Raw genomic sequence first — 20,014 nt, 5'->3', positions numbered from 1 at the left:
TGGGGGTTTTAGCATTATAATGTCCACACACACACACACACAAAGTGTAGCCCAGAAATGCTTTTAAACATGAGTTTTAGACTTTTGTAAATTCTGATGATGTAACAACACAACAGCTTATTAAACGTATGAATGATGCTATTCAAATATATCAAAATATTACAACAAAACTCATGTTTAAATGCTGTTAGCTAGGGGAGGCAAATTGCCCGGGTCACTTAATATATTCTAAATGAGTCTATTATATACTGAACAGGACTATACTGTAAGTGCAGACTTCGACCCATCCAACTTATTTGATAACTGCTTCATTATATTCAGGTTAAAAGTAAAATCTTGGATGTAGGCTAAATGATACAGTTTCAGTGTAAGGATAGTGTCCTCTTATGAAGTGGAAACATTAGACAACCACAGCAGAAAAGATTCTTCCATCTTTCCTTCCTCGAATACTGTACTTCATTAAAAAAACACACTAGCTCATGTTAACTGTTATGCGCTGTGGCAAAGACACAGGGACCAAACGAGGACAGACAGTCTTCCACAGGGAGCATCTGTATCTTTATCTGTTATAATTATAAGCCATTATAAGCGCCATTTAAAAATATCTGAGGAAAGTGAAATACACGACTTAATAAAAAAACAAAAAAACAAAGCCATCAAATATTTACTCAGGGAAAATAAAACGACATTAGGTTATCTCTGTTCTATACCTGAATAATATTTGATTTAAAAAAGGGGCATCCTCAAGAAACACTGGTGTCATTTGCATCTTATCTGAAAATTATTCAATCCACTATTCAATATTCAGTCCACCCAAATATTCAGAGTAGTGGGCATGAAATATGGGAATTTCAATGGCTAATATACTCCACCATTCAACTCTGTGGTTATAATTAACCAATACCAGAGCAAATCACAGTTTATCATTAAGGTTGAAATGTCATAGCATATCACAGTTCAACAGAAAGTCAGGGACAGAGACGAATACTCAATTTTCTTAAAATATGTTTCAAAGAGTTTACGAATGGCCAGAATAAAATAGAATAATTTTGTATTTTATAAAACACAGTAAACAGAGTTACATTTGCCTCTGACTCCCTGTAAAAAAAAAAAAAATATATATATATATATATATATATATATATATATATATATATATATATATATATATATATATATATATAGTAGCAAGGCAAAGGCAAAGGCAAAAAAAAAAAAAAAACCCAGCACCATTTCTTAAGAATGAGCCAAAAAACTTAAATATACCTGAAATAAAAAAAAAACACATTTAGAAAACAGGACTGGAAAAATCATACAGCAATATTGCTATAATAATTGAGGATTGAGAAGTTAATGGATAACAGATGGAAGTATGGGATAGGAAAAAGAGAAATGATTAGAGTTTATAATGGTTATCATTATTAAAGAAAAAGAAGAAAAATGTTGCATTTAAACATGCCCTTAAGATAAATTCAAAACAAGCTAATCAATGTCACTAAGTGGGTCATATTGCCACAATAAGCTACATGCAATTCAACAAACGTAAATGAAAAATAAATCCAAAACATCAAAACAGTCAAAAAGCACATTTTGTTATCTTCAAATTTCAGTTGAGTTTGTCCACTGAGGGTGATCACTTCTACCGATGAATGTGTCTTATTAATGTTTAATGAGCAATCACTTGTAATGGTATCAAACAGATAATATGAACAGCTCATCACATTGCTAATTAAAGACTGAATTCTCTAGTAGTGAATATCAGAGGACTCAACAGATTCCTTCCACCTGATCGCTATATGTTAACGTAATGAAATATTCCAAACATACAGTTGAGGTCGAAAGTTTACAAACACCAAGCACAATTAGCAAAATTGTTATTTTTTTACCAAAATAAGAATGATTATACAAAATGCATGTTATTTTTTATTTAGTGCTGACTTGAATAAGATATTTCACATAAAATGCATTAAGTCCACAAGATAAAATTGTACTTGAATTCATAATGACCCCGGTCAAAAGTTTACATCCCTTTTTTCTTTTCTTTTTCTTTTTTAGTAACAGTTGTTCGTGAGTCCGTTGTTTGTCCTGAACAGTTAAACTGCCTGCTGTTCTTCAGAAAAATCCTTCAGATTCCACAAATTCTTTGGTTTTCTAGCATTTTGTGTATTTGAACCCTTTCCAACAATTACTGTATGATTGTAAGATGCGTCTTTTCACACTGAGGACAACTGAAGAACTCATATGCAACTTTTACAAAAGGTTAATACGCTCACTGATGTGCTCAAACTCAATTCATTAATTCATTTTAATTTGAATGTGATTAATCGTGATTAATTATTTGACAGTCCTAAAAAACAAAGCTGTGGATCAGTCAGGTAACAACACAGTATTAAGAATCAAGTGTGTTTTAAACAGGGTCATTTTTAACAATTCATCTATTATTTTCTCTTGTGGATTATATGAAAATGTCTTTTGTGATATATCTTGTTCAGGTCAGTACTAAATAAAAAATAACATGCATTTTTACCGGCAGCCATATCACCCTGGAGCCCAAGACCGGTTGCCCACTGAAGCTAAGCAGGGCTGAGCCTGGTCAGTACCTGGATGGGAGACCTCCTGAGAAAACTAGGTTGCTGCCGGAAGAGGTGCTAGTGAGGCCAGCAGGGGGTGCTCACCCTGTGGTCTGTGTGGGTCCTAGCGCCCCAGTGTAGTGATGGGGACACTATACTGTCAACAAGCACCGTCCTTCGGATGAGACGTTAAACCGAGGTCCTGACTCTCTGTGGTCATTAAAAATCCCAGGATGTCTTTCGGAAAGAGTAGAGGTGTGACCTCGGCATCCTGGCTAAATTCGCCCATTGGTCTCTGACCATCATGGCCTCCTAACAATCCCCATATCTACTGATTGGCTTCATCCCTCTGTCTCCTCTCCACCAGTAAGCTGGTGTGTGGTGGGCGTTCTGGCGCAATATGGCTGCCGTCTCATCATCCAGGTGGATGCTGCACACTGGTGGTGGATGAGGAGATACCCCCTGACTATGTAAAGCGCTTTGAGCGTCTAGAAAAGCGCTATATAAATGTAAAGAATTATTATTATAATTATTATTATTATTATTACTGATCCCTTTTATTTTGGTAAAATAATTAACATTTTGAATATTCTGCAAGGTGCATGTAAACCTTTGACCTCAACTGTATCGATCTAAATATAGTATATGAATAGTGTAAGTGTGTAAAAAAAATGTCTGTTATCCTAAAACATGCACTTCATGTGGTAACATCTAAAATAACAATTTTTATTCAAGTCAAAAACATTAGGAACTGGACTCCAATGGAATGAATACACCAATGGAAGTAATAGACCGTTTACACATTTCTATCTTTTACTGACCAGATCCTTCAAAGTGAAATAATGCTACATTGCCATACCTGTCAAAAAAGCAATATATACTACCATAAGAAGCAATATCTTTGAAAAATAACCCTGTGTGTGTGCCCTTAACATTCAGCATTTTATCAGTATAGAATTTCATTGGTTAGGTGAAGGACCTTTAATTGATTATCCTAATTGACTATAATTATCTGTAAATGTCTCCCTGAATAGGTATTAGGAGAGACTTGGAAGCGCCTGAATCAGCAAACTCTGCAGCACAGGTGATTAAATAACCATTCCCATTTTAAAACCTCTTTATTTATTCTCCAAACTGTTTTTAGCCAGTAATTCTTGTAGCAACAGGATAAAATGTGCGCTCTCCCAAGTGTAACATTTCCAGTGAGATTGCATTTCAGGACAAATTACACAATTTACCAATTTGAATGGTAAAATACTTTCTCCTATCCCATCTTAGTGTGACTGTCCTAACTTAAGCTTCATAATAGGAAGGTTGATTTTTTTTCTGAAGAGCAGCTATTATTACAAGTGGATGTGTAAAGCAACTGTCGCTCAAACATAAGGTTACATATTTTTTTTAAACAGTAACCCAACCATCCACATCGTGTCATGAGATACAACCACACAGAACACCTTAGAACCCCTAACAAAGCCTGAAAACTACCAAATAAGTTTAGTTAAAATCTAAGTTACTTATTCCTGCAGTAGCGACTGGCGTCTCTACACTTACACAACCTGACCTGGGACATAATGTTTGCAACATATTGCGACTCTTTGTGTAATTACTGCATCTCTTTTCTCCTGGGTGCTTTTAAAGTAACTTCATTATTATTTCTTGTTCAACCACCACATTTCTCTTGAGAATATTATGCAACAAGTTTTTAAAGAAAGATCACAAGAGGGAGGTGAAGGTATTACTGGACATTAAAAAACTAAAAGAGTGCCACTGAACTGTATTTTTTAGTCAACACCGCATTGTACACAGGCATTCGTGAAATGCATTTTGATAGTGAAATCTGTCCCAGTAGTCCTGTAATCTCAGTGGGCAGTAGAGCATCTCTAGGGTAATGAGGCAGACTGAGCAGGATGGCTGGTTTTAGTCCCAGGTGAGACAAAACGCTTAACCATGGAACATGCTTTTCCATGTATAAAACTACAGCTTACATGCTTCAGTACTCTTCAAACATAGTAGAATAATAAGAATAAGAATAAAGTCATACAGTTTTAAAGTACTATGCAGTGCTTGCTTTGACATTCAAGAGAATATACTTTTTTGGCCTTCTCATCATGTGAGAAACCATTTGAAACACATTTTATGTTACTTTTTTTTTTTTTTTTTTTTTTTTTGAGTTTTTAAAATAATTTATTAACTACTAGATATAGAAACTAAAGTCGAATTAGCATTTCCGTAACATATTTTGATGAAATGTTGCAACACTGTTAACAAAATAACTATTTTTGTCTTTCAGATCCTATCTTCTTTGCACACATCACTGACAAAAAGCAAACTTGACGTGACAAAGTCTGTGAAATTATTCAAACAGATGTTTAAAAATGCACTCTTTATAGAATTCCCCAGTCACAATCAAAAAGTAATGTTTTAAAAAGAAAAGTACTACTCAAAGGCATAAACAGCTGCACTCATTCTACAGACACTAATGGAGAGTGAGTTCAGCAATGATCTTAGAGAAGCAATTGTTGCTGCCATCAATCTGGGAAGAGTAATATGGCCATTTCCAAACCAGTTGAAGTCTGTCATTCTACAAAGACGAAGATTAATCTCAAGAGGAAGACATTCAAAAGAGACATCAATCCTCCAAGGAGTGGACATCCAAGGAAATTCACCCCATGGTCAGACTGTATACTACTCTAAGAAACTGCAGGCAACCCAAGAACTACCTCAGACTCTACAGGCCTCCGTTACCATGTTAAATTATAACGTTTGTGACCAGACCAGGTCACAAAGAATTGCTCAGAGTAAACCCTCTTCTTTCTAAAAAAGAACATGGCAGTATAGCTCTGATTTGCTAATTTGCATCTCAACTAACTATATAAGACTTCTAAAACAATGCCCTTTAAACAGATGAGCCCAAACTCCTCAAAGTATTCTAGAGTCAAATCTGAGGTCATCCATCCGACAGCTAAAGCTTGGCCAAAAATGGGTGATTCTTTTAAAATGTGCGGAGATATGTTGATCTGATATGGAAGCCCACAGATTCGGAAGTGATGAGGGAATATTACTGTATTTATTCGCTTTCTGTTTGGGTATGATTCTGTATGTTCATCTGTTGATACTGTAATGACGCTTGCAAACTCGCGCTGTGCCGCATATCAGTCTGTTTTAAAACTAAAAGACGGAAAACAGAAGTTTTCTAACAGTAAGAGATAAACAGCTGTCAGTGTGTGAGAAAATATCAAATATGATGTTAAAAAGGTAAATGATACAGCAAGCTATTCTCTCCTATTCTCTGTTTTTATTTAAGATCCATTAGATGAGACAGCATTTAACGTACTTGCTTCTAAAAAATAACTCTTTTAAACATTGTGCCTAATGTTTGTGGATGCGAATGCATTATCATTCACAAAATAATATTTGTAAAGTGCACTGCTTACAGACTATGGTGTTTGTTAAATTTGCATGGTTCCCAAACATTAAGTTCTGAGATTTATGCTAATTTTTATGCATGAGGCCTCAGGACTATTATGAAATGGAATAACCTTGTCTTTGTCCACTGGATGACAAAGATCTTGTTGTTATAACTTTTCTTGAATATTGAAAATTGTATTTTAAATGCCATTTCACAGCTAAAACCACATACAAAATCCTTTTATCAAAAATAAATAAATACAAATAAATACCTCTAGTGTTACTTCGCCTTTTAAGGTCAGCACAAAGTACAGGGTGTCATAATAAGGCATTATGTACTGCTGTAACGCAATACTTCTCCAAGCAAACAGGTTCATCATAGCTCAATAAAATGCACTCCATTAAAGGTCTGAGTAAAACATGTTTTACACTGAAATGGTGATGGCTAGGAGAAAGACAAGTGGCATTTATGGGCCATTTTATGTTTGAATTTGCTGTAATTCTAACAATTTACTGAAAGATTTTGTTCATGACAAGGGAAGTGTCATATCCATGTCTTTAGAAAACTCCTGAGGAAAAAACATAATGAGAATTAAATTAAGATGTTAAAGTCAAACTGTGTTCATTTACCCCAACAGCTCTCAAACAAATTAAGTCTTGGCCTTGACATATTCTTTTTAAAAGAGCTGATCTTAATTTCAACATGTCTAAGGCGCAGTGCTGGGTGCAATTACTCTGGTGTGACATAACACATCAAAGGATTTCATTCATTTTGAGTTTTAAAGGCTTTTAGCTGTAGGGGTGACAATGGTCCCCAAAAAAGCTTTGTAGTGACTTTTGTAATGCTTATGAGGTGTGCCCAATCCTAAAGGTGTTCAGATTAGGTATGCACAATATATTGGTTTTGTATTTGTTTATCATATACTTGAGATCCGTTAATGGATTAGTCTCAGTAAATATTAGAATTAATTATGCATGCTCATTTTCAAAGATTTAAACATTTAACTTACATTGGCTTTCAACTATAGTGTAATTGTTTTTTTTTTTTACTGCAAAAATACGAAGATTGGATTATATTTTATAATAAAATACTAAATATTCTACCTCAATCTAATTAAATGCATTACAGTGCATGCTGTTTTTCATGCTTAATTGTGAAATTTACTAGCAATTTTTTTATGTGAAATTTGTTTCTATGCCATTTTTTTTTTCACTAAAATGTAATCTTTATAAACACTAATAATTTAATTTTAAAATACTGTTAACGTAAATGTAATTTTAACAGATCTTAAAATCAACCATTCAAATTTGATTAATGGAAAAAATACACACATTAAAAAAAGATCAGCTTATCAGTATCATATTGGTGCATCTCTAGTTCAGGTCATCTCTATTTCTCTGCAGTATTTCATTTTCACTCATTATTGTAACTTCAGCAACAGTGTGCTGTTCCAGAAAGCTCATACATCTCTCCAACCTAATGAAACTATCCACTTCTTTTTATCTCAGTTTAAAACACTGTGAGTAATGTGTGGGCCTGCTGAACATCAAGCTCAAAGACCTGGATAATTCCAAGGTCATTTCAGCACTAACTACTACATGTTCTGGTGCAAGACTAGACCACTGAGGTACAGAGGGAGGAGGAGGAAGGACAGGCAAAACAAGAAAGGAGGCTGAGGACCAAATGCTCCCCAGCTCACAGCCAGAGTGCTCTAGATTAAGTGATGAGAGTGAGAGGTCATTTGATGCATAGATGTCCCTATGTTTGCCCCCACACCTGATCAAGCCATATGGACCTCTTTCATAATGGACACATTTCAGCCGCGTTTCAACAGAAGTAAATTCATGTAAATCAGACCACATTCGTTTTAAATGTCAAAAGTGCCTTGATTTACCCGACTTCACACTGTGTAGTGAATCACACCATAAACATCCAGACAGAAAGCTATGACGGCTCTCTGTATTTCTCCCTTCCCTAAATGAGGTAATGCTCACAATCAGGAAAAGATACTGCACTTTCTACAATTATGAAATAAAACTATGAAAGGTCAGAACTACAAAACACATTTTGTACGACTATACTTCTACTTTAAACTATGAATGAATTAAAACTACAGTACCAGTGGAGAATGAGTATAATAGAAAGTGAGGGTTTGTGTGTGTGTGTGAGAGAGAGACAGAGAGAGAAAGAGTGTGTATGTGCATTAGAATCCCAGCAAGTAATGAATCGAAAGAAATGAATTCAGTGATACTTTCACGTAATTATATTGGCATTTGGTTGTACAGGTGCTGGTCACATAATTAGAATATCATCAAAAAGTTGATTTATTTCACTAATTCCATTCAAAAAGTGAAACTTTTTATATATGTATCAAATGTTTATTACTTTTAATGTTGATGATCATAACTGACAACTAAGGAAAATCCCAAATTCAGTATCTCAGAAAATTTGAATGTTACTTAAGACCAATACAAAGAATGGGTTTTTAGAAATCTTGGCCAAATGAAAAGTATGAGCATGTACAGCACTCAATATTTAGTTGGGGCTCCTTTTGCCTGAATTACTGCAGCAATGCGGCGTGGCATGGAGTCGATCAGTCTGTGGCACTGCTCAGGTGCTATAAGAGCCCAGGTTGCTCTGATACTGGCCTTCAGCTCTTCTGCGTTCTTGGGTCTGGCATATCACATCTTCCTCTTCCCAATATCCCATAGATTTTCTATGGGGTTAAGGTCAGGCGAGTTTGCTGGCCAATTAAGAACAGGGATACCATGGTCCTTAAACCAGGCAGCTGGTAGCTTTGGCACTGTGTGCAGGTGTCAAGTCCTGTTGGAAAATGAAATCTGCATCTCCATAAAGTTGGTCAGCAGCAGGAAGCATGAAGTGCTCTAAAACTCCCTGGTATACGGCTGTTTTGACCTTGGACCTCAGAAAACACAGTGGACCAACACCAGCAGATGACACGAAACCCCAAACCATCAGTGATTGTGGAAACTTTACACTGGACCTCAAGCAATGTGGATTTTGTGCCTCTCCTCTCCTCTCCTCTAGACTCTGGGAACCTGACTTCCAAAGGAAATGCAAAATTTACTTTCATCAGAGAACATAACTGTGGACCACTCATCAGCAGTCCAGTCCTTTCTGTCTTTAGCCCAGGCGAGACACTTCTGATGCTGTCTGTTGTTCAAGAGTGGCTTGACACAAAGAATACGACAGCTGAAACCCATGTCTTGCATACGTCTGTGCGTAGTGGTTCCTGATGCAGTGATTCCAGCTGCAGTCCACTCTTTGTGAATCTCTCCCACATTTTTGAATGGGTTTTGCTTCACAATCCTCTCCAGGGTGCGGTTATCCCTATTGCTTGTACACTTTTCTCTACCACATCTTTTCCTTCCCTTTGCCTCTCTATTAATGTGCTTGGACACAGAGCTCTGTGAACAGCCAGCCTCTTTTGCAATGACCTTTTGTATATTGCTCTCCTTTTTCAAGGTGTCAATGGTCATCTTTTGGACAACTGTCAAGTCAGCAGTCTTCCCCATGATTGTGTCCCCTACAGAACTAGACTTAGAGACCATTTGAAGGCCTTTGCAGGTGTTTTGAGTTAATTAGCTGATTAGAGTGTGGCACCAGGTGTCTTCAATATTGAACCTTTTCACAATATTCTAATTTTCTGAGAAACTGAATTTGGGATTTTCCTTAGTTGCCCGTTATAATCATCAAAATTAAAAGAAATAAACATTTGAAATATATCAGTATGTGTGTAATGAATGAATATAATATACAAGTTTCACTTTTTGAAAGGAATTAGTGACATAAATCAAATTTTTGATGATATTCTAATAATATGACCAGCACATGAAATTATTACATGCAGTGAAACGTTTTAATAAAGCCATATATGAAAATGAGTAGGCTAATTAATTACGTAGGCTAAAGAATTTGTTTAAATCCCACTTAAGACCTCTAATAATTTACGTTTTTGTTTTAAGTTTACTAATTCAAATTTAAGTTTTCAAATTATCCAACAGGTTGTGCCACTAAACTAAATTAGGCTAGGCTACTTCCCAGATGACCAACCTAATGAAAGCAACACTTTTCACTCCTTCATGAACTACATAAAGTGCATAATTAAATGTTATAATTATAATTTTACGTTATAATTAAAATAATATTGTCTTTGTTCAAGCCCTCAAAGTCATGACTTGTATTCTTATGCGCATGTTTGTGCACCGCGTATTTCAGTCTTTACGATTTCTCAGCAAGATTTCCAGCTATCGGCTTGTTGACGATCTAAAATTTTAATAAGGAAATCTTGTGCTGCTAGTGCCACATTAATATAAGGTTCAAAAAAAAAAAAAAAATACAAATAACCAAGAGAACTCTTTTCTTTAACTTACCTCTCATCAGCATTACAATGAAATGCAGAGCACGGAGACGCAACATGTTTGTTCTCCCCCCGTAAGAAACTTCCATCTTGCTGGATGGCACAAAAGGGCAGTGAAAGTGAAAAAGGTTCCCTTTGCGCGCGGAGAGATGATCACAAAATTGCGCGATTAAGTTCCAGTATCTCCTTCGGAGGATATCCACAAGAACGCATCACAATGTTCTTCACTTCACACCGAGGTCGGGTTACTTTACTTCAGGTCAAAAAGACCGGAGAGTCCGAGCATCCCGTCACGCATTAGAAGGGATTTATAAGGCTCTGTCAAGATCCCGAAGGATGCCAATGTGTCTCCTCGTTACGCGACAGATCCTTCACAAATATTGTGCTTTTCTCCCAACCGAAGTATGTTCCCATGCGTCGCTGAATCCAACTGCTCAGTCTGCGGTATCGTGGTGTTAGGTGTCAAGCGAGTGAGTTTAATTTCCGTCCCTTGGCTACTTTTGTCTTTCTAGTAAAGTCTGGCGGGTTGGGTGGCGTTGCTGTGGGATTTTCCCCCCGATGCGTGATTCGTAAGGATCTGTGTTTCCTCTGCATCCGCTCTCACATCCTCTAATGCGGAATTATCCTGCACATCCTAAAAGTTGCTCAAGCGCACGGTTGTACCATTTGCGCTTTCCACATCCTCAGTGTCGCTCAGAATAACCCACAGAGATGAAGAATAACACTTGGCTGGGTTCCTTCCTCGGGAGATGATGTTAGTAAAAAAGAGACAGGCTTCATCTGATATTCACGAACGCATAAAAGAAAACAAATATCGTCAGCAAACGTGTGCTTTGAAATAAGTGCATGAGGGTTTTCTGCGCCAACCTCTCCTCTCCACTCCAGCGCAGACACTGGCGAGTCCAAAGTGAGGTGCAGGGTTAAAGCATCACCTGAGGCGCCAACATTCACATCAAGGGCTCCCCGCAGACTTCTGTGCAAATAAGCTTTACCTGAACATCACAGTAGATATCATAGCACATTTCAGATTATTAATAGACCGCAAAACGTGTTTACTAGAGCAATCGAAAGAAGTTTGGCCTTGGAAAAAAAAGTTGGAGACACAAATAGAAAAAGTTTTTGATAGTTAATGGCTTTCTGTGTTCCCAAGTATGTAAGTAATTAAATATTAATGCCACATGGCAGAAGTTCATTCACACTGTTTAGACGATAATTATAAACGGCAATAAATATGGTCATTTATTATCAATTTTTAATCACAGCATAGCAACAGCGACCCCTTGTGAGCACGATGTGCGTATACGTGTGTGGGTGAGGTTTTACTCATATTTAGGAGAGAGCATATATCCAATGAAAAATTGTCAAATCTGGAATGACCTAAATATGGTGACCAGCCAACAGTCTGGGAAGAAAATGGCTCAATAAACGTCTAAATGAACAATTAAAGGTGCAACAATATCAGTATGAGTTAGGGAGTCTAAAATATAATTCATTCTGTGAAAAAAAAAAACAATGGAAAGATAATGGAAAGTCCACATCAACATGCAAAACTGTAAAAATGAGAGGGCAGACAACATTGAATAAAACAAAGATTACTGCAACTTGTGGTTTAAAAATATATATAATAATAATTAAGTCCTAACTGGAACAAAAAAACACACTCTTCATTCAATGTTTTAATTGCCATCTCTTTGTAATTAGTTTTAACATTTTTCTGAGGGAAAATAGTTTCTGCATTTATTTATTTTTATTCAGTGAACAGAAGGACACAAAGACACAATTGTGACAGATGATCTAAACAGATGACAGGCTTGTATGTGTAGTGAGCTGCTTACATTTATTCTCTAACGACTTATTCTGAAAATAATTTTGCATCCTGGAAGTCACTGTATTGTGTGCTACTGTCATACACACAAAAATTTACAAGGATTGATCAGTTTCATATGAAATGCATCTAAGGCTTAGGCTTGTTAGGGCATTGCGGAATGTTTTTGTACTAAGTTTGCATTTCGAGACAGGTTTTATCAGACTCATTGGGTTTGTTATAAAAAGCATCCATCAGGCCTGTCAGATAAAACTGTCGAATACTGAGTTAATGTTCATGCATCAATCAATCAACTCCTCCGCACTGCAGCTTGAGTACAATGCGGTTAACAAAATTATAGGACATAACATAAAATTCCTCTTTTTCCATGTCTTTAAATTATATAGTATCTAGTAAATGCATCTGCAATAACAGATGTTCGGTTTCCAGACACTGATTACAAGGGGCAATACTACACATCTGAAATACACATACTTAAGAGATGATTGCCTCTGGAAGGAAGAGACAAAGAAACTATAGCATCTTCAACAAGCTACTCAACAGATTCATGTGTAATACTCCTTTAGCTGACACTTCACCATTTGTCCTAAACCTTCTTGAACAAGAAAGCAGCACAGAAATAGACAGACCTGACAAGATACCCCACTTCCCTGCCATCACAGCATCATCACATCCTTCGAGAACCCTTGAACGCAGGCTAAACGTGGCCTCACACACATTGAGATCAGATTGCATCTATACGCATGTCTATCTTATGCTTAATTAAGTTAGCGAGCATCGCGCTTGAATCCTAATGAGAATGCTCTCCCACATTACCAAATGATAGAAAAGAAAGCTGGCAGTCGGCCCGATTAGAAAAGAGAAAGGGGAAAAAAACGATTGAATACAAAATGCAATTATAATCAGCTGCTTCATCTACAATCAGGCTTTCATGTAAGTCTTTTCCACCTCCATTTGTTGATGAGGGCCTTTGATGTCTCGCGACTCGAAAAACAGATGAGAGGCGGGAAAAGGGGATTGGGGATCAACAGGTTGGGTTAAATGAACAGCGGTGTTATTTACTAAATAGCGTGCTGCAGGATCCCTCGGAAACAGAAATGTTTTATGCTAAAGTTGTCTCGACTTCATTAGAGCTGAAATAAACAGACACCTAAAGTGTGACTGCACTGAAAATAGTCGAAGCTGCTTTAAGCTGGTCTTGGCTGGTTTAAGGCAGTCTTCCAGCTTGGCCAAGCCTGTTTTAAGATAGTCTGAAAAAAATTGACTGGCTGTAATGTTACCAAAACACATTTAAAACCATCCAGCAGATCAGACTGAACAGACACATGCAGATAATGTAACATTTAGAGGGTCTATATACAATATATAATAATATAGAAAAATATTATCATACAGACAAATCATGGGTCACAGGAGGGGATGCTCCTGACCAAATTATTTAGGCAAAGCATTAGCATTCACAAACCACTGTCCACTGATATTTTTAACATAAAATAATGCAACAAATTCGTAATCACCACTTTGGAAATAGGATGTTTCTGATAGCACATGAAGACGACGGAGAAGTCCTTGCTCAACACAGTGGAGTGCATTTTTTTTTTTATAACTTTGTGGTTTATTATTCTGAGTCGTATGGGACAATACATCGCTTTACATATCTATCACTTAGAAATATTCACACACTCATGCAGCACGCATCAGAAGATCTGTGTTCTGGCGTGGATAGTGCTCACACTCACTGATCTATATATATAAAAACCATGCTCTTGCCCACCTCTTACCAGGTCCTGCTAAACGGAGTGATCACACTAGTCAATTGAACCAGGGTAATTGTGATTAATTGCAGACAATCATGCGATTAATTGCGATTAAAAATTTAAACCGTTGCCCAGCACTAATATATATATATATATATTATACATATAATTATGTATATGTTAATATTTATGAACCTGAGCTCACAAGAAAGAATTTGAACAAAGATTAATAAATATTGTAACAGATGTAATGCTCATTGTTAATGTTTGTTAATGCCCTAATATTAGCTAATAAGACCTTATTGTTAAGTGTTACCACAAAGAAATTTAAAGTATTATAAAATGTTTCCAAATTTGTTTTGTAGATTTAAAATATATGCTTAAAATGAATGTTATTCCATTAAAAACATGTAAAATAATGTTAGAGAAAAAAAATGCAAGAAATAAAGTTATATGGGTCATATGAAAGTCAAATATATATATATATATATATATATATATATATATATATATATATATATATATATATATATATATATATATATATATGTGTATATGTATATATATATATATATATAGTTTTTTTATTGTCATTTTTATAGTTTTTGGGGCGGCTGTATGTTGAAAATGCAGTATCTTTACACAATTAAAATAGTTTTAACATTTAGTTCTAACATTAAGTTGCTATACATCATATTCTGCGACAGAAATTAAATTTTAAGTGAACTTCAAACATTCAGTTTAACCAACTGGAAGAATTATTTAGATAAAATTGGAGAACAAAAAATAAATGCATTCACTCCAGTAATAGGATTTGAAATGGATTTGTCGTAGAACAAACAGAGGATATGGATTACATTTTGGCTGTTTTGCATTGTGCCATTATTTCACACTTTGGCAAAAGGCAAATGCACAAAGGCTTGAGCACACACAGGAGGCCTGATCTGTACAGAAATAAGAGCTTAAACGTTTGCTGAAATGCACATGCACACACAGACACACAAACATCGCTGTATCCTGCTGAGAATGCTGCGAGTCAGAGATTAAGCTCTGCTCAGATGTGGCATAATTCTGCCATCATCCATTCAAACCTGAGTCACTGTCTTGAGCTGTCTAAAGACAATTATAAATCCCAATTGATTACATTCTATTTCCCCTGGAGCCATCTAAATGACTGATATTCACTCTACCTGCTTTCCTCACGTCTAGATCACTTTTCCACTACCACTTATTCTCAAATCCACCTAATGTACTGTTCTGTCTTCATATGTGAGCTATTCTTATATATATATTCATTCATATATATATATGAATTGTGGAGGTCAGAGTGCACACGTTCATGGGTCTCAGATCAGCTGGAAAGCTCATCAGCCTGGTAGTGATTTGGGAATACCACATGAGATCAGAGAAGAGGCCATTTCCTCAGGCTGTCAGTCAGAGCATGATGTGCCAGACTAGAAACAGCAAGGTTTAAAAGCTTCCCGCTAGTGCTGAAGGCTGATTCAAGAGGAGGTACAGACCAAGGGAATACAAATGTACAATACAAACACTTTTCAGTTCAGTATGATAGAAGAGTGAAACTATACTTAAATGAAATCTGCCAAATATAGCTGTATAATAATGACATATGCTTACAAGGACACCAGAGACAGGGCCGCTGCTTCTAGAGTTACACGGACCCCTAGATGTGGGTCTCCACAAGACCCCATCCAGACTGCTGTTAAAGATATTAACTCTATTCTGTTATGACAGAGCACCTTTTGTTCTGTGTGGTAACATGTTTTTTACATTCACACTGGCAGCTATGGAGTGTCTGGACCATATTTTGGACCATATTGAGGAAAACTGAGAGGAGACGTTTGCTGGAGGTGCAGTACACATGAGCTTTTAATCGAATGCAATGTCATTTGTCACGGATGACAGTTTTGTTGTATGTTCAACTCTTTGGCAGAACATTGAAAAATTGATAAGTCTCAGATTCATATCTTAAAGGTAATATTGCAGCATGTGGAATTGCAATAATCTAGACCAAAAGTTGCTTAAAATATTATGCAGGCTTTGCATGTTCATTCTAGAGGCTATTTAGATGACACAAGAAGTGATTTCATAACAGTTGCAGCACTTCATAATGTGCAGTATTTCAGGGAAAAGCACTGATATCAAATTTTGCCAATAATTAAGTTTGGGGTTGGTATTTGTTTTATTGCACTTATGCTCACCAGTGCATTTATTTGATCTAAAATACAGTAAAACGGTTATATTGTTCATTATTAATCAAGATGCTCAAATAAATCTACAAATTACAATATACTGTATAAAGCAACACACATAAAACTAAAATAATACAATAGAAACCCACACTAAGAAGGTGTGTTTTAAGTTTTGATTTAAAAGAGGAGAGTGATGACACCATCCGGACCGATACTAGTGGGCTATTCCAGAGTTAAGGCCTGCTATCACAAAAGCACGGTCTCCACGATGTTTAAACCTTGATCTAGGAACAGAGAGCACTCCAAGGTTGCCGGATCTAAGTGACCTGGATTGAGAACCATTTGAAGGTGTCCAATTGATGATTGGTTTTCTCCATAATAGACTGAAATGCAGTAGTCAAGGCGTGAAGTAATGAATAGGTGGATGACTATTTCAAAGTTCTTTAGAGAAAGAAAAGATTTAACAATCCGATTTAACTGTTTTGCTGCTCAAGAAACATTTCTTATTTTTATCAATGATGAAAACTGCTGTACTGCTTAATATTGTAGTGACTACAGTGTATTTTTTTCAGGATTTTTGATTTATTGAAAGCCCAAAAGAACAGCATTTATTTGAAATATAAATATTCTGTGATATCATGAAAATATTTAAAGTATCATGAATCCCTAAACCGCCCACAATATTTACTAACCATCCGCAATACTTTATACTTTCATGGCAAAAAACCTCAGGGCAGATTTATAAAGTCAGTCCACCTCTTTACCTTGATATATTGTGTTTGTTTCGTGTTTTCTTATTAAAGTTTCATGATATTGAGTACGTTGGGAGAGCTTACTGACACATAAATAGATGAACAGTTTCGAATTCAGGTACTTTAATGCAAGTCAAGGGTTATGTCCTTCAGTCTTTACTTTTATTCAGCCTCTTTATCTCCCTCTCTCTTTAGCCATGAGGGTTTCAAGCATCTGTCATAGACCATCTCACTTCAGCTGTCAGTATCTGATCTATTTCAGCTCTAATAAAAACTGCATAGACCTGACCAAAAGCCAGACCTCACAGCTCATGGCTTTACACATCCGCGCACACACCAGGTAAAGACAGATAACTGTGGCCCATTTGGAGTCCCATTTAAGCTATATTTACTTATCATCCCCTGCCATGGGCGCTCTTTTGTTTGTCCACAGGAGAGAAGCAGAAGGTGACCTTCAGAGAACTAACACAGTGTACTCACACACACCACAGTCCTTAGAGATTTGAACACCTTGTCTACATTCACACAGCCACAGAATGCACTTGTCAGTCCTGTTTAAAAGCTAAACACAGTTCTGTTCATAAACAGTTCAGGTATGACAGAGTGACAACTGCATTTAATAACCAAAGTGACAGGAGCGACAACCAAAAATTTGAGAGTCTGTCACACCACTGACACAAGGAAATTGTATTTTGTCAGAACACGACTGCTTTTGAATGGCTGCCTGTGTTAGGGCTATCTACCTAAAAATAAGGATATAGGACCTCCTAAGCGATTGAGGAATTATGTTATTGGATGCAATAATGAACATATCAGTCACCATTTTCTCCCAACATCTGAGCTGCTGAAGACGCAGTGGGTTACTTTCTTTTTTGAATGGAATGCACCCTTCGATCCACCTTAATGCATGTATGTTTGTGCAAATCATTTTACAGCAGACTGCTTCGTAAATGAGGGTCAGTATAAAGCAGGTTTTGTTTTTGTTGCTGGTGGATGGATAGATACCAACTGTTTATGATCCAGCTTCACCTTTAGAAGAAGTTATTATTTATTTTAAAACAAAACAAAATTCATCTTTGCAAATCTCCAGAAGAGCAGGGTGGGTTGAGCAGTAGCTTGTTAACATTTAAAGAGGAAAGCAATGAAATGGGTTGCTGTGAACAGAGCAGTTTTTTAACAAGGTAAATAAAGGGGTTGTTTTACACTATATTGAGAAATTTTAGCCAAAGTATGTTACAGATTTTTCATGAAGACCCTAAAGAATTATATCAACTTGTGAAAAATGGGCATCCAATCCCGTGAAGTTTCATTAGCTCAGCACACGTAATAGCAGAAACAATGCTGCTTTCAAAGAGGTTTTCTTAACTACTCGAATTTGTTGTAGACATATAAGGGTGTACTGCATCCAAGTTTGGTACACGTAGCACAAATAGACACTGAGTTAAAAACATGTAAATAAGAAACTTTCCAACAGTCACTCCTTCAAAAGAAAATCTCTCTCATTGTAATCTTATTAGCAATTAGTGAGTATACCGAATGTATGCGTATTGTTCTCTAGTGATCTAAATCTGGTTGAGTGAAAGTCAAATCTGAGCAAAGTAAAATGTTCTTTGATTCTTCTATACTGTAGTGTAGGTCATGGGCTACTTTGCTCTTTAAAGAGTTGTTCCTAAAATAACCTCATTCTAATCTCTCTTTCACAGTCCATTACTTTGACTGGCAGGTGGGTCATTCTGACTGGAGATAATGGAACATGCTGGTCTGCCCTCCCTCTGTTTCCGTCTGTCTGTTGCTCTCTCTCTCTCTCTCTTTCTATCTTTCAGTTTTATTATAGAAATGAAAGAGGTCGAGACCCGCTTACGGTGAGCTTTAACTTTCTAGGACTTTTTTGCGGTGACTGATAAATTCCCCCTGAAGTCGCCCATTCAGTATTCCAACTAAAGGACATCTCAGCTGCAACCAACAAACTGATAAATCCTTCTCCTAAAGAATAACACTCTACTCATTCCCCTGCTTTCCCCCACCCATCCCATAATAGTTACTTCAATGTCGACCCTCCCTATGAGGCAAAGCTTAGCTCTAGACAGAGTGTATTTACTGCTTCACTCCATTGTGAGATTTAAAGGTGAACTTCGCCGCCTTTCACCACTAAATCCAATTCATCCAGGATTATGCCAATACCAATATAAGTAGAATTGATTGTTTTTTCCACAGTGAGTTTAAAAGAATTATTTAACAAAGTTTTATTCGATGCTCTTTGTGAGTGGTGAAGCTCAACAATGCAGACATTCAAGGAGGGTTTGCCATTTGTACTCTGTAAGGCTGGCTGTGCATCTGTGCCGGAGGTTACAATGGCTGATCGCTTGGGAGAATGAGGGATAAAGAAAAGAGATTGTGCCTCGAATAATCACCCACATGAAAAATAATTTTCTGTATCTCAGAACAAAAGCAATAACAGACCCGTTGCCATGGCTACTACGACAACCCTCTTTAAAGACGAAACATGAGACTTCTTCCTCATAAACACCTCTCATTTTCTCCTGTTTCCCTCACTCTTCACCTCTTTCTCTGATGAAGGAGGCAGACTAAACAATGGTCTAATGGATGTGCGTTTAAAGCCCCCCACACCCTGGTAATCACAGCTTCTACGTGGCCACATCTATCACTGCGGCAACAAATATTACTTCTCATATATCCTGTGCTCGTCTCTCTATGGGAGTCGGTGTAAGAAAGTGTGTATGTGTGTACAGGACAGTTTAATGGAAGGACCCTCTATCAGGAGACAGGTTGTTTTGACGTTGACTCCAAATAAAGTAATTTAGACCACAGTTCTTGCATTGATTGCAGGAGCTGAAAGCAAAAAACCCCAAAAAAAAAACATGGCAAAAACTGGCATGCAATGTTCTGGAAATGTTTTAGTTTATATTAGTAAAACTTAAATATTAAAGAATGTGAATGTTCATAGATTTTTATGGATTTAGTTAACAAATTTTTTTACAATTATTTTTAATTGAGCGAGGGAGCTTAAATGAATGAATAAATGAATGAATGAATGAATGAATGGGAATGAGAGATGAAACATGGCATGCTTTTTTTGTTGTAATATATAT

At 36.5% G+C, this 20,014-nt stretch overlaps 1 protein-coding gene across 1 annotated transcript in view; it reads right to left on the bottom strand.

Annotated features, from left to right (window-relative positions):
• si:dkeyp-14d3.1 (transmembrane protein 132C) overlaps positions 1-11,213 on the bottom strand; it is a 207,553-nt gene extending 196,340 nt beyond the window's left edge. The window contains exon 1 of the mRNA XM_052563064.1: positions 10,374-11,213. Coding sequence (XP_052419024.1) covers positions 10,374-10,449 — 76 coding nt within the window. The 5' untranslated portion in view covers positions 10,450-11,213. The remainder of the gene's footprint in view (positions 1-10,373) is intronic.
• Between the last annotated feature and the right edge of the window lie 8,801 nt (positions 11,214-20,014).

Source organism: Carassius gibelio, chromosome B8, assembly GCF_023724105.1.
Source record: "Carassius gibelio isolate Cgi1373 ecotype wild population from Czech Republic chromosome B8, carGib1.2-hapl.c, whole genome shotgun sequence".
Taxonomy (NCBI): domain Eukaryota; kingdom Metazoa; phylum Chordata; class Actinopteri; order Cypriniformes; family Cyprinidae; genus Carassius; species Carassius gibelio.
Note: the sequence above shows the minus strand (reverse complement) of the source record. Positions and strands in the feature narration are given on the sequence as shown.